General features: G+C 46.5%; 2 protein-coding genes across 5 annotated transcripts in view; one reads left to right on the top strand and one right to left on the bottom strand.

Annotated features, from left to right (window-relative positions):
- Positions 1 to 9,266, bottom strand: part of LOC140522101 (inner centromere protein-like) — a 576,743-nt gene extending 567,477 nt beyond the window's left edge. The window contains exon 1 of the mRNA XM_072637145.1: positions 9,037 to 9,266. Coding sequence (XP_072493246.1) covers positions 9,037 to 9,140 — 104 coding nt within the window. The 5' untranslated portion in view covers positions 9,141 to 9,266. The remainder of the gene's footprint in view (positions 1 to 9,036) is intronic.
- On the top strand, positions 54 to 12,114 carry LOC140522146 (uncharacterized). 4 transcript variants are annotated; one of them, XR_011973229.1, is made up of 5 exons: positions 67 to 649; positions 934 to 1,060; positions 1,737 to 1,882; positions 4,918 to 5,069; positions 5,810 to 12,114. XR_011973229.1 is itself a non-coding variant. In XM_072637250.1 (4 exons), exons 1-4 carry the CDS (start codon positions 249 to 251, stop codon positions 3,081 to 3,083), a joined length of 711 nt encoding a protein of 236 aa, XP_072493351.1. In that variant the 5' UTR covers positions 54 to 248; the 3' UTR covers positions 3,084 to 3,122. The 4 variants fall into 4 exon arrangements, 2 of the variants coding, with proteins under 2 accessions (XP_072493351.1, XP_072493350.1); XR_011973228.1 differs by having other exon boundaries at positions 71 to 649; positions 4,915 to 5,069; XM_072637250.1 differs by lacking the exons at positions 4,918 to 5,069; positions 5,810 to 12,114 and adding an exon at positions 3,044 to 3,122 and having other exon boundaries at positions 54 to 649; positions 1,740 to 1,882.
- Positions 12,115 to 20,792: the final 8,678 nt, after the last annotated feature.

Here is a 20,792-nt window from a genome sequence, read left to right as displayed (position 1 = left end):
ATGGGTGTGAAGCCCAGCTCGCCGTGTCTTGTATGTGCAGCCTTGGATGAGCCCCTTGCCCATCTGGTTCAGTGGCCCCCTGACATTGACTATCAAGAGGAGTCAGGACAGCCTCCGAGCCTTGGTTTCTATACTGCCTCCATGGAAGGGAAGGGCAATGAGCCAATTTAACAGATGATGACTTTTGGATCTAAGAGAGGGGAAGCAATGGTGTACAGCCACCTGGCCAGTTAGTGGCTGAGCAAGCCATGGGAGGCTGCACTGGCAGGACACCAGCCACCCCCCATGCCCTCAGCTTCCCTTCCTTTGACCCATTGATGTCAAGAATGGTTGCTAGAGCATGTGGAAAGAAGAGACAGGTGCCTTCAGAACCTGGTTCAGGTCCTGCCCGTGACATACTCTCTGCAGGTGGAATGGGGGGAAGGTGGGCCTCCCAGGGAAAGGGGGTGGGGAGAAGGGAGTCTGGGGATTTTGACCTGTCTTGGTGCCTGGTGGTCTCCCCATCTGCCTCACAGCTGCAGTCCCCTTCCTGTCCTCAGGAGAAGGAACTGCAGCGGCTGGAAAACCTGAAAAAGAAGGAGGAGGCTGAGCTCCTAAGAAAGCAGAAGGTGGAGGAGGACCAGCGCCAGCACCTGGAGGAAATAAAGATGTGAGTGACCACCTTCCGGAGGCTTGGACGGGTGGGGTGCTGGGGAGGACTGAGGGGGCTTGCCAAGCCCAAGAATGTGTCCATTCCTCCTTGTGCCCCACTGAAATGGGAACAGTGCCTGTGGAAGGCCCTGCAGGCCCACAAGCAGGCAGAACAGCTGCAGGTAGAGAAGAAGAAATGCACTGAACAGAAGCTGGAGGTCAGAGACAGCCCCAAACCCTGGGCCCCTGGCGAGATGCTGTGTGGGACAGGGCAGGGTCTTGACCCCTGACCTGCTTGGTCAGGGTCTCACAGGAGAAGCAGAAGCTGATGGCTGAGAAAGCCAAGAAGAAAGCTGCCAAGAAGCTAGAGGAGGCTGAGATGAGGCTGAAGCAGGAGGAAGAAGCCTGGAGGCAGAAGAGACTCCAGCAGGTGAGTGCAGATGGGCCACCATGGAGGGAGGAGTGGAGCTGGCCAGCCTCTGGTCCTTAGGTCCCACTTACTTGTGGGCAGCCAACTGTGTGCCCCTGTGTGCTGAGCCTTGAGGCAAGAGGACCTTAGTTCAGATCCAGCTGTGCCACCTTGGGCAGCTGCTTTAACTGCTGCCTGCCTCAGTTTCCTCTTCTGCAAAGTTATATTTGCCTCCTAGAAGTGTTGGTAAGGACCAGATGAGACAACCCAAGCCAAGCACTTTTGAAATGTTGTGATCTGCATCATTCTTCCTGGTGTCAGAGAGGAATCTGAGAGAGACAGACTGGGGACAGTTCTTCACCGTCCATTCTGGGATACGTGATGCCCCTCACTGCCTTGTGTCTTACTGGGGCAAGGAGGAGGATGATGCCAAGTGCAGAATATTCACTCTGCAGTCAGTCAGAAGCATGGGCCCATTCTGGAGACACTATGGATGATTCTTGTACAACCACTGATTTTAGAGCTGAGGAGATCTTAGACTGTTGAGAGCAGGGGGGATACTGAGGGCGAGCTAGAGCAGCCTGGTCCGTGCCCATACCAGTCCTCCTCCTGCTCAGTGAGTTGTCTGAGCTCAAGGGCCCATCTGGCTTATCCCTCCGCACCTCCCTGATGGGATCCCTCTCCTTTCTACCTGCAGCAGGAGGAGGAGTGGGAGCAGAAGTGGCAGAGGAAGGTGGCAGAAGCCCTAAGGAACACGGTGCAGCAGGGGCAGTGGGAGAGGCAGCTGGCGCTGGAGAGGAAGGTGCAGAGGAAGAGGGAGGAGGAGAGGCTCCAAGCTAAGTGGTGAGGGCCTGTCTGCCTCTTGAACAGCTGTTCCTTCCCTGCCTCTGTGTTCATGTCTGTGTGTGTGTGTGTGTTTGTGTGCATGAGTGTGTGCGTGTGACAGGGCATGTGACAGTGTGTGTGCATGTGTGGGTGCATGCAGGTGTGTGTGTTTGCCTGTGTGTGACTGTGCGTTTGTGTGACAGTGTGTTACTGTGTATGTGCATGAGTGTGTGTCTGTGCGTGTATAGATGCATGCATGTGTGCCAGTGTGCATGTTTGTGACTGTGAGCCTGTGTGTGACTGTGTGCCTTTGTGTGTGTTCATGTGTGAGACTGTTTCTGTGTCTAAGATTGTCTGTGTGTGACTATGTGTCTGAGACGCTGTTTGAGACTGAGTGTGTGAGATTGAAATGTGTGTGAGATTGTGTGTGTCTGTGAGAGACTGTGTGACTGTGTGTGTGAGTGGTAGTGAGACTGTCTGAGTGTGTGTGTGTGACGTGCGTGTCTGTGAGAGATTGTGTGTGTGTGACTGTGTGAGGCTGAGTGTGAGAATGAGTGTGTGAGAGATTGTATATGTGTGTGTGAGAGAGAGGCTGTGAGTGAGTGAGCTCCCTGCAGATACCCCACATCTGTGAGAAGGCCTCTTGGGCAGGGAGGTGCGTGGGGTTACCCCAGGCCACATGCTGACTCCATTATTTGCTTTCCACGTGGCATTGAGAATGTCCCTTGCCCTCTCCAAAACTCAGTTTCTTTTCCCAAAACGTGTGGGTGGTAAATGGGCTCTGTCGTTAGGCTCACAGGGTCATGCTGGGCCCTCCTTGTAGTTTCCCGCCTCCTTAGGGGGAGTCTGAGATCGTGGTGTCATCTCTGGCAGACAGGGCTATGGAGAGGATGAGTTTTCAGATTGGGGAGCTTGGGGTCATGGAGCATGATTCCCCATGCACATCCTGCTTTTCTCTCTTTGTCTTTTGCCGTTCTGGGACTCGCTGTTCTCCTTCCCTTGGATGGGCCATTTCTCATTAGTTCTTAGAACATGAGCAAGCACTTTGATCCCTCGCACTCAGCCCAGAGCAGAAGGCAAGGTCTTTTTCCTCCCTTGGGTTGACTGTCCAGCTGTGCGGGACAAACTCCCTCGCTTCTGCCAAATCTGACAACAATTCTGAGAGTTGTGTATTTGCAGGGATCATCCCCATTTTGCAGAAGAGAAACCTGAGGCTTAGACAACTTGAGACACAAGTTGAATTTGTTGGAAGCAGATTTCAGCGTGAGCAACGGTTTATTTTTATTTCTGTATTTTAAAAATAGGATTTATTAATGTCTTTGACAGACATTGTTTGCTCTCCCATAGTATTCCTTCTTGTGTAAAGGAGAGCTGGGCTGCCCTGACCTCATGTGGGCAGCATTGCGCCCTCCACCTCCCTACAGCAAATGGGCTGAGGTCCAGGAAGAAGAGGGGCTGGGGCGGCTGTTCAGTTCATCTCCCCTTCCGTACGATTCTTGGCTCACACTCTTCTGTCCTTGTGCCTGCTCTTCTCCTTGGTCTTTTCTCAGTACCAGAGCTTCATTTCTTGCTGCATAATAATATTCTTGTTATACCCATAGATCAGTTTGATCGGCCCCTCCCCAGTTGGTGTGTTCCTTCTTTGGTAGAGATACTTCCTCCACGCTGGTGGGGTTCCAGCTCTGCCCAGGGAGCTGCGGCCTCTCAGTGTTGCTGAGAGCCCTTCTATATCCTCAGGTAGCATAGCAGGGACTGGGAACTTAAAGAATGAAGAGCAACCCAGCTCCCCAGAGAAATCGGCAGACCTTTTCCATGTTTTCATCTCTTTGACATCCTACTTGCATCCTTTGATGCTTTCAGGACAGTGGGCTTACTTCGACACTCCAGCCACATCCGATATCAGCTTGTTTTCCCGCAGTTGTCTGAGGCAGCCTTGCTCCTAATTAATCTCTGTCCTGGTCCTTCGTGGCACTTTACGGATGACTCTGTATTTTGAGCTGGTGCCTTTCCATTTCCTGAGCACATCAAGTGTTGACTGGGCTCTTGGGTTCCCTTTACAGTGAAACTTCCGTAGGGTAATTATGGTCTGGTACTGATTCTTCTGTGTACTTTTCACTTTTTCTGACTTACTAGCGTGCTTCAGTGAGAATTGCCCCAATTGTCTGCCATCTCCACTCCTTTCAATTTTTCTGCCTGGGCGCTAGTCTTGGCCTTCCCTGTAATAGTGGCTCTCATGGTAGAGGCATCCCCAGGCCTGTCAAACACATCAGTAGACAACCACTTGTTCCTTACCTTTCTTGGTTTCCCTTGACTCCCGTGTTTGAATTTCAAAGTTTCTCCTCAACTCTGAGCTTTTCATCAGGGCATTTGAAAGTGCTCTATTCTGTTAAAAGCGCATTTGTTCCTGCTGCAGGATTACTGTATTCATTCTTGGAGCCAATCTCTTGACTGATCCTTTGGCTCACTGCATTCTGGGATTTGATGGCAGCTGCTAATCCCTTTTACATTTTGGACCATAACAGGTCGAGAATTCAAGGTGGAGAGTTGTAAGGGAAAGAGGGTGGATGCGGCAAAGACAGGTTATGTAGATGGGCTTTACATACACTCATTTAACACACTTCGTTTGTGACGTATGGCTCTGTCTCCAGGATGGGGCAGTTTCTGCATCAGGTTCCCTGCTTTGGTGAAATTACTGGTCCAGATATGAAATCACATCCGGATACTTACATGTATAGTTACGCATCTCTCACATTCATCATTCCATTTCTTTCAAAGCACTTGACTCAGAGTGCTATGGTGGGGGTGTTCTGGTGGGAGGCAGTACTGATTGCTGGCTCCTGCATCAGTGTTTGGGAATGTCCTTGGATAAAGTGGAACAGAAAATAGAATTCAATTCATTGAGCATTTATTAAGTAGATACTATATGTACAAGACACTGTATCTCAGGTCTGGGGGTACAAAGACAGAAACAAACCAGGCCCTGGCATCTGGGATCTTACGCTTCCCTGACTATCATCCTGATTCAGTTTCTCCTGTCTCATTGTCATCAGTAGGTGAAGAGTAGTTAAGCCCTGGGCAAAGTGACAGGAGGTGGCGCCCCGCCGTGCTGGTGACTGATAAGGACGGACACTTGGTTTGCAAGGAGCGAGCCCTGCAGCTACACAAGGAGAGATTTCAGAGGGAAGTGGAGGAGAAGCAGTAGAGGGTGAGGCACTGGGTGGGACCTGGGATGGTCCTTGGTCTTGGCTACAGCCCTACCCCTTACCCTCTCCTCCATTGGTTCCTTCAAATGCTACTGCCCCTGGTCTCTTTGGGTTTTCCTGGGACAGGGCAGGGGTGAGGGGCAGCACCTTGATGATTCCGGGCTGGCACTCAGCAGAGAGGAGAGGGCTACATGCATGCATAGCTCTGGGAGTGATCCACTTCACCAGAGGAGACAGTATAGAGAGAAAGAAGGGGGCCCAGGAGGGAGCCTAGATACAGACGGCTGAGGAGCAGTCAGTTAGGAAAGAGGAGAAACAGGCAAGGGGCAGGTGGCCTGGAGTCCATCGGCTGCAGAGACAAGACTGTTCCATTTGGTACTGAGGAGATTGCTGGGGACAGTTGCACTTGAAGGGAGTGATGAGCATCTGACTTTTGAAAGGAGTTCAGTGGAGGGAGGGAGGGCAAGGGAAGAGACGTGCTGCAGGACGGGCTCTCAGGAGGCTCCTTCAGGGACAAGAGAGGAAGGGATTGGATTGAGGTGCTGGGAGAGGACTTTGGCTTACTGAGAGCCTGGGGCCTGAGGTCAGGGGAGGAAGGTTCTCAGCTGTGAGGACTGGCGTTACATGGGATGATGAGAAGGGAAGTATTGGAGCAGCCTTGATGGGGGGAGCCATTAGGACTTGGATGGCATCTCCTTGTGAGTGCCCTGCTCTGCTGTGACCCCTGACTCTCCTGCCCCAGGGTTCCAGCTCAGGCAGGCCGTCATTCATCAGTACTACCTTCCTCCTGACATTGACCACCTCTTTGGCACCATCCTCAACCTGGACCTCCAGGACATATTCCAAAAGACTAATCCGTGTTGCCACACTCGCACCAGCTCTGCCTTCTGGCATTCTCCACCCCTGCCAGTGTCCCTGCGCTTGAGGGGTCTGTCGAATGGCCTGAAGACGCCTTGAGAAGGGAGAAGGGAAGTGCCTCTTGTCCATCCTATGCAGTCAAAGCCAGGCCTGGGGGCAGCAGAGATGGAGACCCCCAGAAGCTGTGGGCGAACTCCAGGGAAAATGGCGCACACACGGCCCACATGGCTAAGCCAGCAGTCCCTCACCTGTACATAAGTGCTAGTTTGCTACATAGCTAGTTTGAGGCTGATGTCAAGCTCCAGCGTTATAAGGTTAGGTAAAGAAAAGGTTAGGTTATGAGGTTAGGTTAACAAAGAAAAATTTTGAGGAAGCTTTGAGGAAACTTGCTGGGCTCCTCATCTTGGTCCATCTTGCTCTCTATGGAGAGAAGAACACAATGGAGAACCACCCTTACTCAGATCCTTTCACCTCTGCTATCTTGTTAGATCCTCGTCAGAGATTTAGGGCACAGAGGGAACCAAGTTACAGTAGTGGAAATGGACAAAAGAGGAGACCTGAACAAGGTCACACTGACTCCCAGGGCACCAGGCTGCCAAGTGACCCCCCAATTCTCCCTCCTGCCCAGGTGAACAGGAGGGGGTAGCCCACTGAGGAGCCAATCACCATCTGAAGTTCAAGCCAAACCTCAGATTCAATTAAGTGGCCAACCTGGACTGACCACTGGGCTGCTGAATTCTCTGAAAAAACAATGGCCCAACACCCCCCAGGAAGGTTCCATGTGACCTCTTTATTCTCAGTCCTATCACATGAACCTTTCCTTCATCTGCCCCCAATGCTACAGCAAGACGCTAGAGCCCATACCCACGTATTGCATGCTTTGCTAGTGCTGCTCCCATCCACCAGAGCCTGGCAGCCAGACTGGACCAGGATGCCAACCCCTGTGGAGTTTGCCTGACTTATCCAGGTTTAATCTGGCATCACCAGCCTCCTCCTCCACAACTTTCTCTCTGAAGCACAATTCCGTGCCCTCCTGACATCTCAATTGCCTTAGAGAAAAGTCAAGCTTTTTCTGTGGAGTCTGAGACGTTACTGGTGATTGTCTGCTGACCTAATAGGTCTGCCCCTGCCTGGGACAGCCTCTAAAGGGATGGCCCCCAGGAGATCATCTGTTCTGACAGCCCTTACTCAAGAAACGAGGAAATGGAGGAATAGAGGGAGGTGCTCCTCCAGTAAACACAAAGTCAGAGCAGGTTGGACAAGGAAGCAGCAGGCAGAAAACCACCAGCCCCAGAGCTTCCCCTTCCTTCCTACAGCCCATCACCCCAACAAGACCTTACCACTGTCGCTATCTGCTTGGCTTCTAGACTCTGGTTGGGCCTGTGAGGACTTGTGCACCAGGCTCCTACAGACAGAACAGGGGTCACAGCGGGAGCCCCTTCAGGTCCGGGAGCTTTCTGGCAAGTCCAAGAGGAGCTCAGTCTCTGGCTGAGGCTGTGTTCCTAAAGAAGAGGAGGCATAATCTGACTTGGTCAGCACAGGTGCTACATCTTCTGGAGAAGCTGGCTGGGCTATCCAGAGTTTGGCCACAGACTGAGCAGGTCTCATATCTTTCACCTTGGGTGCCTCAGGGAGTCCCATTGAGGAGGTCCCAGATGCTGGATCGGCTAGGCTTTCCACCTGCTCCTTTGGCACAGATGTCTCTTCACACTCCAAAGCGTGGACAAAGGAGAGCTTCTGGCTGGCTGTCCTAGCCTTGCTCGCCACTAGGCACTTCTCGGCACTCTGCTGCTCGCTAAGATCTTCATGATGGGTATGAGCTTACCTGAGGATGGCAGGTTCCCGGACATTTTGGGGAACAACGTGGGTGATGCAGCCACCGAGGGAACCACTGCTGCTTTGCTTTGGGTCTCACAAGGGACGGAGCCATTCTCAGCCACCACCTGGACCAGCTTCTCCAAGTTGTCTTTGTTCTGAAGTAGCTGGCAGCTGTACTGACTGCTCTTAGGGCAACCACGGCCAGAACCCCTGCAGGAAGTAGAAAGTAGGGTCTTGAGACCACGGCCCTAGGCATCACCTATGTAAGAGGCTCTGTGTCTCAGTCTAAAGCATATGCCTGGAAGTCAAATAAAGTCCAAAATATGTTCCCTGCCCTTAAGGAACTCACAGTGGATAGAGCACTGGCTTGGAGTCAGGAAGGCCTGAGTTCAAATCCAGCCTCAGACACTGACTAGCTAGGGGACTATGGGCAAGTCATTTTGCCTGCGTACCTCAGTTCCTTCATCTGTAAAAATGAGAGTCTTGGACTCCAGGACCTCCAAGGTCCCTTCTGGTTTCCAATCTGGGTCCTAGACTCTCTGCAGGGTCTGCACGTCGGCACCAAACTCTCCCCTGCCCTACCCTTGCTGCTTGCCTGGGTCTCCTCTCCCCTCAACATCTCCTACTTCCCTCCATGTTTCCCACAGCACCAAGCACAGTGTTGAGAGTTCTACCATCATCACTGGACCACCATTTGAATGGATGGGACCTTGGAAGCCTTCTGGCCCAGCTCCCACTATTTACAGAGGCCTAAGGAGCTAGCACAGACTAGGAGGGCTGGAGATAGATGCTGACACCAAACTCAGGCCTGTCTCCATTGTCCTGCCTTGCCCACTTAGCCTTGGGGAAGCCAGATACTGATGGAGCACAGGAAGGGCAGGTCCAGAAGACTGGTCAGATCCCTTTAGAACACAAGATCCAGTCAACAGAGAAGAGAACGTCTCATTCTCTGGGCTCCGTACAATGCCTGGCATAGAGGGAGGCAAGAAGGGAGAGAAGGATGGAAGGAGAAAGAAAGGAAAATAAGAAAAGAAAGAGGAGGGGAAGGAAGGAAGGAAAACAGCCCAAAATGGCAGAGCTTTGAGTAGGAGTGTAATGGGATACATGCTTGTCCTTGTTTGTTTGTGCTTTCTCAGTTCCTCTGACTCTGCCTTACAACAGGGGCCAGATTTCCCACACATTACCCCCATTTTAAATGGTTTCTGTCCCCAATCCCTCAGGTCACTCAATTTTGCCCAATACCCCTTGCCCTGGGCTGCTGCACCCATGTGGGTCCCTTGGCCCCAGGCTAACCTGGAAAAAGTGCTCAAACCCTCCTCCTCCTGCATCTGCTGCAGCCACACCGTCTCATTTCTGTGGGCCTCCAGGACTCTCCCAGAGCCTATGGTGGTCCCCATGGTGCCATCTGCAATTTCAGAGCAGAAGGGAAGGTCAAAATGAGAATTCCCAGGTCACCTGCTGAGAAAAATCATCTGAAGCAGGCTCCAGGGTTGCTCAGGGGAAGGGGACCAGGCCCAGGCTTTAAGATCACTCCCATCCTTCCACCCTGAATGCACTAGCCATTGGGAGCATCTTCAGATGCCAAGAATGTCTTCACTGCAGCAGTAATCTGGATACCTTCATATTTTCAGATGCTGATGCATCACACTGGTTCCCATTCCAGTCTCCGTACTCCATCTTTCTCGAGGTCGTAGGTGTTTCGACGCCATTGGAAAGGCAGCAGTGATCTCAGAAAGGCTAAATGGTTGCAAGGAATCAAATCAACAGTTCAAAGTCAAGTGTACTCATTCTGGGTACTGTGTTTCAGTCAATGCCCCAGACTGGTTACCACTTCCCTGTGTTATCTACAACATAAGAACCTAAATGCTCAATGAAGGCTGGCACCAGCTTGGCTTGCTTGTATCTGCCACGCTAAGCCCAGGGCCAGGCACAGAGAAATCATTCCCTTCCTATTTGTCCTCTGAATATTGTCAAGCTGTTAGAAGCCCCAACAAGTGCCATTAGATTTTTGTGTCTTGGCAGCAAACTGGGAGGTAGCAGCATACTGGGCAGGAAGAAGGTGATTAACAGGAGTCTTGGCGACTGGCTGGCGGACCACGGGGACCACTGAGTCTATACCTGGGATCCCAGGGTGAGGAAAGGAAGAGAGAGGTGACATGGGTCAGACATCACTGGCTGCTGACCCTTAAAATGAGCCAAGATCCAGAGGCAGGGGCAACCCTGTAACTAAGGTGGAGTGCTGGCCCAGCAACAAGTTCGCATTATTCTTCCTCAGATGATTTACACCCCAAATGCAGTAAGGAATTGGTTGGGGACTCAGGCAACCCTGCCCAGGGAGGCCATGGGGCATCAGAAGGAGCTCGCATGCTCGTTTCATACTGCTGCCCTGAGGAAATAGAATCCCCTGGAACCCAACATCCTCCCTCTGATGGCTTACTATTCTGCAAAGCAAATTCGTGCCCAGCACACCACTGCTCACCAATGTCAACACGCCCCCTTTTTCTGTTGCTGAGTTCCATTCAATTCAGCGCCCTGGGAGCTAGAGGAGATGCAAATCCCCAGCAGATCATTCCTCACAGACAGAACCCTTAGCCCAAGGAGAAAACCAGAGGAAAGGGACACAGTAGGATGAAGGCAGGCAAGGCAGCCAAGACTCGTCCCTTATTACTCACGTCAACACAAGCCCTACTGCAGGTCTTCAGGTCTCCTCAGAAAAGCGAGCTCTTAATTCCAGAAGGGAACAGGGCAGCCAGGCAGAAATTGGGAAGTATAGACAGGAAGAGCCAGGCCCGTACACCTACCCCAAGTTCTACTGGGAACAAAAGCCCTGACTGGGAAAGGGGTTTTGGGATCTCAGATCCATTATTATTGATGGGAATAATCATTTTTAGAAGTGCTTTCAATTCTCAAAGTGCCTTACCTATACTATGTCACTTGTTCCTCATCACCCTGGGAATCAGGTGCTATGACTGTTCCCATTTGACAGTTGAGGAAACTGAGGCACACAGAAGTTCAGTGACTAGCCCAGGGTCACAGAGCCAGTAAGTGACCAGGTGCAAAGTTCTACCCCCCGAGGCACCAGCTAAGGGAATATGGTACCAGTTTCCCCAGGGGAGAAAGTACCAATATCGGACCTGGAGTCTCCCTATGGAGGGCCAGAAACACTGTGACAGGTGCCAAGGAAAGAGGTCAGGCTTATGCAGGCTGGCTGCCCAAGGGCATCTGAAGCTGAGAGAATGTTAGATATTCAAGGCCCTCAAGGGACAAAAATGAAAGAGCCAACCTAACCATTGCCTTGACCAGACCTTAGCTCATGGTCCACCAGGTGAGCTCTGAAACAGACACACGCAGTAGTGTAACCCGCACGACAGTGCAAGAAGCCAGGTCAGTCAGGGAGATTTGGGGGACAGAGAGTCCTCTTAGCCTGTGGGATCTCTTATCAAACTTAGAGGTCCCTGGGACAAAGGGGTTGTCCAAGTGCCTTCTATGGGAGGCTTTTGAACAGAAGAAAAAACAGCTAAGAATCCATAGCCCCAGCTTTGCCTCCCCCGAGAGATGAATGCCAACCCAGACTGATACTTCCCCTCCCCTCCACTCCTGCTTACCTAGGCGTCTGCAGCCACACCAGCGAGACCTGGTCACTGTTTGGACTCCTACGCCCCAGTTCTGGGCCATTTCTTGACCACTAGAGCCAACAAGCAACCTTCCAAACCAATTGTCCCTTTTGGAGTTACGCAGACTTATTGGGGTTGCAGAATTCCATGGCAGTTAAGGGGAAGGAACGGGTGGGGCTCTAAGGTCTGGCTAGAGGGATGCGTTTGGAGCTAGACAACCGAGGCGTCGAATCCGGCTCCTTTGGCCACTTTACTACAAATGTGGCTCAGCCAAATCGTTTCCCCATCACCATGCCTGAGTTTCCTCATCTGTAAAAGAAAAGGAAAAGATAACTATTCCTGCAGGTGCTAGAGTCCCAACGTCGTCAGACATTCAATTTATGAAATACCCAGAAAATAACATGCTTGCCACCAAAGTTCTTGCTTCTATATCCCAAATGATTCCAAATTGGAAACATAAGAATTGTCAGTAGAAAATATATTAAAGGATGCTCGTTACCTTATGTTTTCCTCCTCCATCCTAAGAATGCTGGAAATGTTTCATCCGACTGACAGTTGAAACCTATACATTGCTCTCTCCATTTAGAATAGGAGTTCCTTGAGAGCAGGGACTACTTGGCACAGTAGTTTGCACCTTGTAAGAGCTGAATAAATGTTGTTATTCATTCTGCATAGAAGGACACTCTCTTTCCTTTGTACCCCAGGACTTACAGTGCCTGGTATACAGTCAGCACTTAATAAATGTTGCCTTACTGTGTTTGCCTTGCCATCATCTTGGAACAAAATGTATTTTGAGTTGTTTCTAAGACTATTCTTCTGATTTGCTCCCATTCTCCCCTGTGCCCACGATCCAATAGTCATGTCTTTTTTCCTTATGATTCTTCAGTCTTTTCCTTTCTATTGACTTCTTAAGTCTTTTGCCCTTTTTATATCCTCACAGCTTAGCACAGTGCCTGATAAGCAGAAGGTGCTTAATAAATGTTTATTGATTGATTATCCCATGCTTACACATAGCCTCACATGCCACAGATCCTTCATGACCCCCTGTACTTAATTTGACATTTTGAACAAGATGGTCTACACTTCTATTAGGCTTAGCACCACTAACACACCTGCCGTGTGTGCATCTGTGTGATAGTCACCTATGCTATTGTCTTATGCATTTAATTGTCATTTATATGAATCCTGGAGCCAGTTCTTTTCTAGATTTTCTATCTCCCTCAACGCCCAGGAACGTGCCATGTTCATACCTGTAGTTCGACCAATGCTCAATGGAAAAAGGGATCTTTTATGGATTTCAGTCTTATTCTTAAACCTAGGAGTTTGGCTGTTCATTGAATTGGACCTTGTGAGGAAGAAGCCCAGGAAACATAGATATGACTGCCAGAATATTCCCCTGATTTGACAATGAGAAACCTGAGCTACGGACAGCTTAAGTGACTTCTACCCACCACATAGCCCATCAGGAAAGCTCATTGTTTGGAGCCTCCAGGCCTTAGAGAACATGCTGTAAATGTCATTTAAACAATTATACCCTTTCACCCACTTGGTCCTTTTTGATTCCATTATTCCCACCACCTAATCTCAGACATAGCTAAATAAGTATGAGGACAGATTCAGGAATGAAATGCATTTGCTTTATTGAGGGGAGGCTTTGCAGTGGATGCTCAGGATGACAGGCAATGTTGAGGTTTACATTCTACAGTGAGTGGGCCCTTCGTTGACAAGACGTCCATTTGGTTCCACAAAAGCTTCTAGGAGGCAACACCTTTTTTAATAGTCTGCCCTTTTTCCTGAAAAAAGACAGAAATATGTGACTGTGGCTCAGCCCATTCTTTGGGAATTTAGTTAGCACGAATTCTTATGTCCCTGTTACTGCAGTCATTCCACAGAAAACAGGGATCCCAGAGGCCAGACATTGGGGATTCAATGTTGATTCGGTATTCACTTTTGGTATGAGCATGTTCAGAAAGAGGAGGAAGGAAGGAGAATTTGGCAAAATCCAAGAACAAATGACACTTTTTTTCTTCTTTTTTTCTTTTATATTTGTGGTGTTCTGCAATCACTACCATAAATTTAGATCATTTTCACCTACCTCCCCCTTACCTCTCTCCTTGAGACAGCATAAAATTGTATACAGGATCTATACATACATTCCTATTAAATACATTTTTACTTTAGTCATGCTGTGTAGAAGAGTTATAATGAATGGGAGAAACCAAATAACAAACCAAAATGTAATACACACACAAAATAATGATTGCAGTATTCTGCAATTGAATTTCATAGTTCTTTCTCTAGATGTGGAAGGCATTTTGCCTTAGAAGATAATTGGTAATTTTTTTAAAGTCCTTGTATTGTTATGAAATTCCAAATCTACCGGAAAAACTGTAGCAAACTGTGGTCATTGCTTTGCACAAAATTCTCATGGCTCTGCTCCTTTCACTCAGCATCAGATCACATAAGTCTTTGCAGGTCTCTCTGAAGTCTTCCTGTTCATCATTTCTTATAGCACATTAGTATTCCATTATCTTCATGTATCACAATTTTTTCAGCCATTCCCCAATTGATGGGTACCTCTTGGATTTCCAGTTTCTGGCCATCACAAAGAGTGCTGCTGTAAATATTTTTGTACATGTGGGACCCTTTCCCATTTTTATGATCTTTTGGGGATATAGTCCTAGAAGTGTTCTTGCTGGGTTAAAAGGTACGCATATTTTGTAGCCATTTGGACATAGTTCCAAATTGCTCTCCAGAATGGTTGGATCAACTCACAGCTCCACCACCAATGTATTGGTGTTCCAACTCTCCCACATCCTCTCCAACATTTATCATCTTCCTGTTCTGTCATGTTTCCCAATCTTATAGGTGTGGTGCAGCACCTCCGAGTTGTTTTCATTTGCATCTCTCTCTATTCGAAAGGGATTTACAGCATTTTTTCATATGATTATAGATATCCTTAATTTCTTCCTCTGAAAATTGCTTGTTCATATCCTTTGACCATTTGTCAATTGGGGAATGACTTGTATTTTTGTAAATTTGACTCAGTTTTCCATATATTCTTGAAATGAGGCATTTATCCCTGACATCAGCTGTAAAAATTCTTTGCCAATTTTCTACATCTCTCCGAATTTTGGTTGCTTTGGGTTTGATTGTGCAAAAATTTTTCAGTTTAAGGTAATCAAAATTACCCATTTTGCACTTCATAAACTTTCTATCCCTTCTTTAGTTAAAAATTCATCCCTTCTCCTTAAATCTGATAAATACCCTATTTCTTGCTCACCCCATCTGTCCACAGAATCAACCTTAATATCTAGATTGTGTACCCATTTGGGTTTTATTCTTCTCTACGATGTCAGGCATGGGTCTATGTCTGGTTTGTGCCATACCGTTACCCAGTTTTCCTAGCAATTTTTGTCAAACAGTGACTTCTTATCCCAGAAGCTGGGTCCTTGGGTTCATCAAACAGCAAATTGCTATATTCATTGTCTACTCTGTTTTGAGTACTTAGCTCATTCCACTTCTCTACCCTTCTCTTTCTTACTAAGTACCAAGTGGTTTTCATAATTACTGCTTTCAAATACAACTGGAGATCTGGTAGTGCTGGGCCACATTCCCTAGCATTTCTTGTCATGGATATCCTGGACCGTTTTTTCTTCCAGATGAATTTTGATAGTATTTTTCCAGCTCTGGAAAATAATTATCCCACACTTTAATTGATGTGGCACTAAATAAGTAAACCTATCGAGGGAAAAATGTCATTTTTATTATATTGGTTTGTCCTACCCACGAGAAAGTGATCCTTTGCCTCTTACTTAGATCTGACTTTATTTGTGGGAAAAGTGTCTTGCAGTTGTGTTCATGTACTTAACCTCATTTCAGAGAAGGAAATTGAACTAGCCATCAATCATCTCCCTAGGAAAAAATCTCCAGGGCTGGATTGATTAACCAGTGAAGTCTATCAAACATTTAAAGAACAGTTAATTCCAACACTATATGGATTATTTGGGAAAATGGAGGAGGAAGGAGTCCTCCCAAATTCTTTTTTCAATACAAATATGTTTCTGATACCAAAAGCAGGAAGAGACAAAGCAGAGAAAAAATTACAGACCAATTTCTCTAATGAATATAGATGCAAAAATTTTAAATAAGATTTTAGCAAAAAGAATACAGCAACTTATCACGACAATGGCATATTGTGATCAAGCAGGATTCACACCAGGAATGCAGGGCTGTTTCAGTATTAGGAAAACTATTAGCCTTATCAATCATATCAACAAGAAAACTAATAGAAACCACAGGATTATCTCAATAGATGCAGAAAAAGCTTCTGACAAAATACAACACCCATTCCTACTAAACACATGGGAGAGCATAGGAATAAAGGGAATGTTCCACAAAACAATAAGCAGTTTCTATTTAAAGCCTTCAACAGGCATTTTGTGCAATGGAGATAAGCTAGATGCATTTCCAATAAGATCAGGGGTGAAACAAGGTTGTCAATTATCACCATTATTATTCAATAAGGTACTAGAAATATTAGCTATAGCAATAAGAGAAGAAAAAGCATTTGAAAGAATTGGAATAGGGAAAGAAGAAACTAAGTTATCATTCTTTGCAGAGGATATCAAAATATACTTAGAACATCCCAGAGATTCAAGTCAAAAACTACTTGAAACAATAAGCAACTTTGGCAAACTAGCAGGTTACAAAATAAACCCACACAAATCTTCTGCATTTCTATAAAGTAGTAACAAAGCCCAACAGGAAGACACAGAAAGAGAAATCCCCTTTCAAGCTAGGGTAGACACTATAAACTACCTGGCAGTTTACCTGCCAAAACATACTCAGGGACTAAAGGACACAAATCTTTAAAACCCAGGAAAATTTTTTCCAAGTCTGGAATCATTCATATTAGGCTGATTATCAGAGTGGGAGAGAAGGGGATCCAGGCTCACTCCTGGTCCAGGGAAGGAAATACAGCTCAAGATCTCATCTAAAGAAAGGAACCATGCTCAGGGATCTTACCTCAGGAAAGAGAACTACTCTCAACTTTGGCTGAGACAAAGTGGCCAGGCTTAGCTTTCTAACCCACAGAAGAAATCTGGCTCAGATTGTGAATCCAAGAAAGTGAACTTGGTTTGGTTCTCTAGTCTAGCTAAGGAATGAAAGGACTGGTCTAAGAATCTAGGACATCTACTCTGTTATTCCTTACATCTGGTGCTGGGCTCAAAAATAGCACTTAAAGAGGACCAAGTTATAACAGGATCAGCAGAAGATATTACTACAAACTCATTGACGAATTTAATTGTTTCTCACTTAGTTGTTTGACACATTCATTTTTGTCTCTTACAGTCAGCATGAGATCTCTCAGAAAACTAACGCGGTCCAAGGTGACCTTTCTCATCATATCCATGGAAATGGCTGAAATACACAAAGGGAAAATATGACAGAGATACTGCTTTGGCTTTTTATTTAATCTCTCCTTGATGACTTTTGATCCATTCCCCATCCTTGATATAATTCCTGACTGAAGACACTCCAGCACAGAGAGTAAAAGCTGAAGAAACTGGAGAGAATATGGAAGCTCATTTTTTTTTAAGTCAGCCTGGAGAGGCAGGGGAATGGACTATATGACCCCTCATGGATTCTCTATACCTTATACTTGGAGTTCCTTGAAATAGAGTGATCTAGGGCATGAATACTCTGAGACCTAAAATGAATGACCTGATAGGTTCCCTGCTGTCAGGGGCAGATGAGTGGGGAATGCAACCCTCCCCAGGAGGGATCAGGAAGGGCAAGGTGACTCACCTTCACAATAGTAAATCACCAAGTTAGCTACCAGCAAAACAAGAAAGAAACATCTCACCATAAGAAAATGAGGTTCTGAGGTACTGGGCTTCAGGAGGCTGGGAGTGCTTTGGAACTTCCAGAGACCACAAGGACATTTGTGCCGTGCAAGGCTTCCCAGGCCTCCCCTAGGAGTGAGTCATGTGATGTTACGATAAAGCCTTGCACACACAGGCCCCTTCCACCTGTCTCCAAGTCAACTCCTGACATCTGTCAGAGAAGTAATCCTCGAGACTCTCAGTTTCCTCAAAGCTTTCAGGCTAGATTGGAACCTCTCCATTTTTATTTGATGGAACTTGCTCATTTGAGTGTGTCTCCTCCACACATGAAACCCAGGCTGAAGTCATCCAAGTGACTTCTTATGTTATCAGTTCCACAAACGTCTCTGCCTTGGACGTTTGAGGCCAGATAGGTCCTGCCAATGGGGGTTTGAGGCATTTGCCTGTATGCTACTTCAAGGTAGAAGAGGCTGCACAACACCAAAAGAAGTCCCAGTTTCTCCTCTACTAACTGGAGAGTTCTGCCATTTAACGGTGTACAATTACAAAATGTCCTTAGAGTCATCTGAATCACCATCCAACGCGTATTGAAACTTAATCCCACTTACAGAAAAATGTTCTTCACTTTTTTTGTATCAGAAAACCACTAATTTGTCCCCAACTGCATACATCACTGACTTCCTGGATGTTTCTTTTCTCTAATGGGATTCCAGGAAGGATTTCAAAAGATCCTGACTCAGGTAGCATTCTTTGTTGAGTACATAGGAATAACAAAGTATTCGAGGTTCCACAATTCTCTTAGGATAGTAGATTGAAGAATTGGAAGATACCTTAGAAAGTATCTAATCCAATCTTCAACATCTGACATAAGCAATTGGAAGCACAGGGAGCCTCAATGACTGGTAAGGTCAAATAGATATGTAAGCCAGGGCTAAGATTTGAACCCATGCTCTTGACTTGAGCATGCATTTCTGCCTTCCTGCTTTCCTTTCTTCCTTCCTTTTTCTTTCATTTAAAACTTGCCTCCAGAACACAGAACACAACATTGTGTCAAGTCAAGGAGGAAAGTGGGCAGTGTCACCTCCTATGAGAATTCTATCCTGCCTACTCTGGTCCAAGTGCACTGTCCCTGGTACTTACTCTATATTTCATTTCTACATCATTTTTAAATTTCATTGGTTTCACACCAAGAGAACAACAGTTTCTCAAGGGTGGGGACTGCTGTATCTTGTTTTTGTATCCCCAATGACTAGCACAAGGAATACAGTCTATGGGGACTTACGAAACTGACTTGAAGAGGTGGGCAAACTCTTTGCTCCAGTAGAGAAGTATCAATAATCAGTACCATGGACAGATCAAGGGGGCTAACTGTAAGGTATCTGAGGACAAGGACTGTTTGCATTCTGGCTCTCTGGTCCCAGTGCTTAGCACATCAGAGGTATTTTATAAATGTTTGTTGAATCAGTGAGTAAATACATCCAGAGAGCAGGTTTTAACCTTTACACGGTCATTATTAACTCTGTGACCAATGAGTAAATAATTTCCCTACTCAGACTCTTTGTTCCACCTCTGAACCTTGAGTCAATACTCTCATTCCTGACCACAGTCTCCCAAAATACCTCACTGAGATCTCCAAGCAATCCCATGAATATAAATTTCATTTTGAAATAGAATATTCCCATCGAATACCGAAAGGTTGATTCTATGTATAGGAGAAGGATAGACTGTTTTGAGCATTGTATTTTTGCATCTGGAGTTGAACACAAAAGACTTCCTTAAAAATAATGGGGAAAAGCCTTTAAAAGTCATGCAGAAATACCACACACTTTTTCATACATGCTATTTTTAGTCCTCGAATGCACAGTTTACTTCTGCAGAACATGAATGGATGTGGATGATAAGCCCTATGAGGCATTATCTGAAATACAGAAAAAGAAATACCATATAGGGAGCATTTGTTTTTGGATAGGTCCCAAATGGTTCTCTACTTAGTAATGATGCTGTCCTTATCTTTCGCATAATTCTCACATAAAAACATATAAGTAGAGAAGGGAGAGGCTAGTGGAGCAATGATGCACGGTTCTGTGTGTGTGTGTGTGTGTGTGTGTGTGTGTGTGAGTGTGTGTGTGTGAGAGTACATGCACTTACTAACCTCCTACTATGTGCCAGATTCTGTGCTAAGCACTTCACAAATATCATCTCATCTTGTTTGATACTCACAATTACCCTGAGAATTTGGCATTTTGCACGTGAGGAACTGAGGCAAATAGAGGTGAAGTGACTGGTCCAAGGTCACATTGCTAGTCAGAATCTGAGGCTAGACATGAATTCAGACCTTCTTGACTCTAGCCTCAGACACTTACTATCTGGGTGTCCCTCCCTCAGTTTCCTTAAATGTAGTGTACAGAAAATAGAATCTACCTCCTAGGTTTGTTAAGAGGATTAAATGAGAAATTTATAACGTGCTTAGCTCATTGTACTGCACGTAGTAGGGGCTATATGAATGTTAGTTCTTCTCTTTCAGGTCTAATTGTGGCACCTTTGACCCTGTCCATAAGGATATATTTACTATTTAGGATTTTTGTGCCTGAGAGAGTGAATGCAAATGAATTGACATTGCTGCTGGGCAATTTATATTGACACACATTAGTAAAGGCCTGCTGGTCTGTCTTACAGCTACAAGACCTCTGAATATCTGAAATACTGGACAAAAAGTCCTGAATGAATAATATCATTTCATAGCAAGATTTCGAATCTGGACACTGGCTCAGAAAAGTCGAGAACTGCCCCACCCACCCCCAATTGATTACAATGTTTAAACATCTCACTTGACAGATCTGGGAATGCTGAGATAAGATAACACCCCACTTCCCCACAAATTACTGCCCTGGAGCCTCCCCAAAGTGAGGAAGACTGGTAGACAAGTCAAATAATGAAAGGGGAAAATGCAAAATAATATTTGAAGCCCCACTCCTCATAAATCAGCCCAGTGAAGACAGATAATTGCCTCGTTCTCTGACTCCACCCAACCTGAACAATCAGGTGAATGTCAATAATGTTTTTTAATAAATCCCACCTAGATATGTAAGTTGGTTTGGGCTGAGGTTTTCATCCGTTCCTTTCCTAATATGAATGGGGATGTCCCAAAGCATTATTCATTTAGAGAATAATTGTCTGCCACATGTAGGAATTTTAATGGGCAAGAGAAGATGACCAATCCGTTTTTTTTAATGAAAATGACATGAACTCAGTCGTCCTGGTGGCTCTCTATATGACTTATGCACCCATGCCCTAAGCTTTGAGCTGTTTGTTGGATGATAAACTGATAGCCTCATGTTTCCTATTTTAGTTCATCTATATCTTGGGAGAAGTAGATGGAAATCATGACCCTCTTCCTAAGGAGAGCTAAGCTGGTGCAAGATTACTCACTTTCACAGCAGGAGATGGCTGGGGTGATCCTCAGCAGAGCATCAAGGGAAGGTCTCCTGGTGGAGATGTTGGCCCGTGAGTTTAAAGAGGCTCAGAGTGCTTGGGGATTAGCAGAGTTCACAGGGATCTTTGTGTCCTTCAAGGCTGCCCACTCCCT

The sequence above is a fragment of the Notamacropus eugenii genome, chromosome 2, assembly GCF_028372415.1.
Source record: "Notamacropus eugenii isolate mMacEug1 chromosome 2, mMacEug1.pri_v2, whole genome shotgun sequence".
Classification (NCBI taxonomy): Eukaryota; Metazoa; Chordata; class Mammalia; order Diprotodontia; family Macropodidae; genus Notamacropus; species Notamacropus eugenii.
The sequence above is the reverse complement of the archived record's forward strand: the minus strand, read 5'-3'. Positions and strand labels throughout refer to the sequence as shown.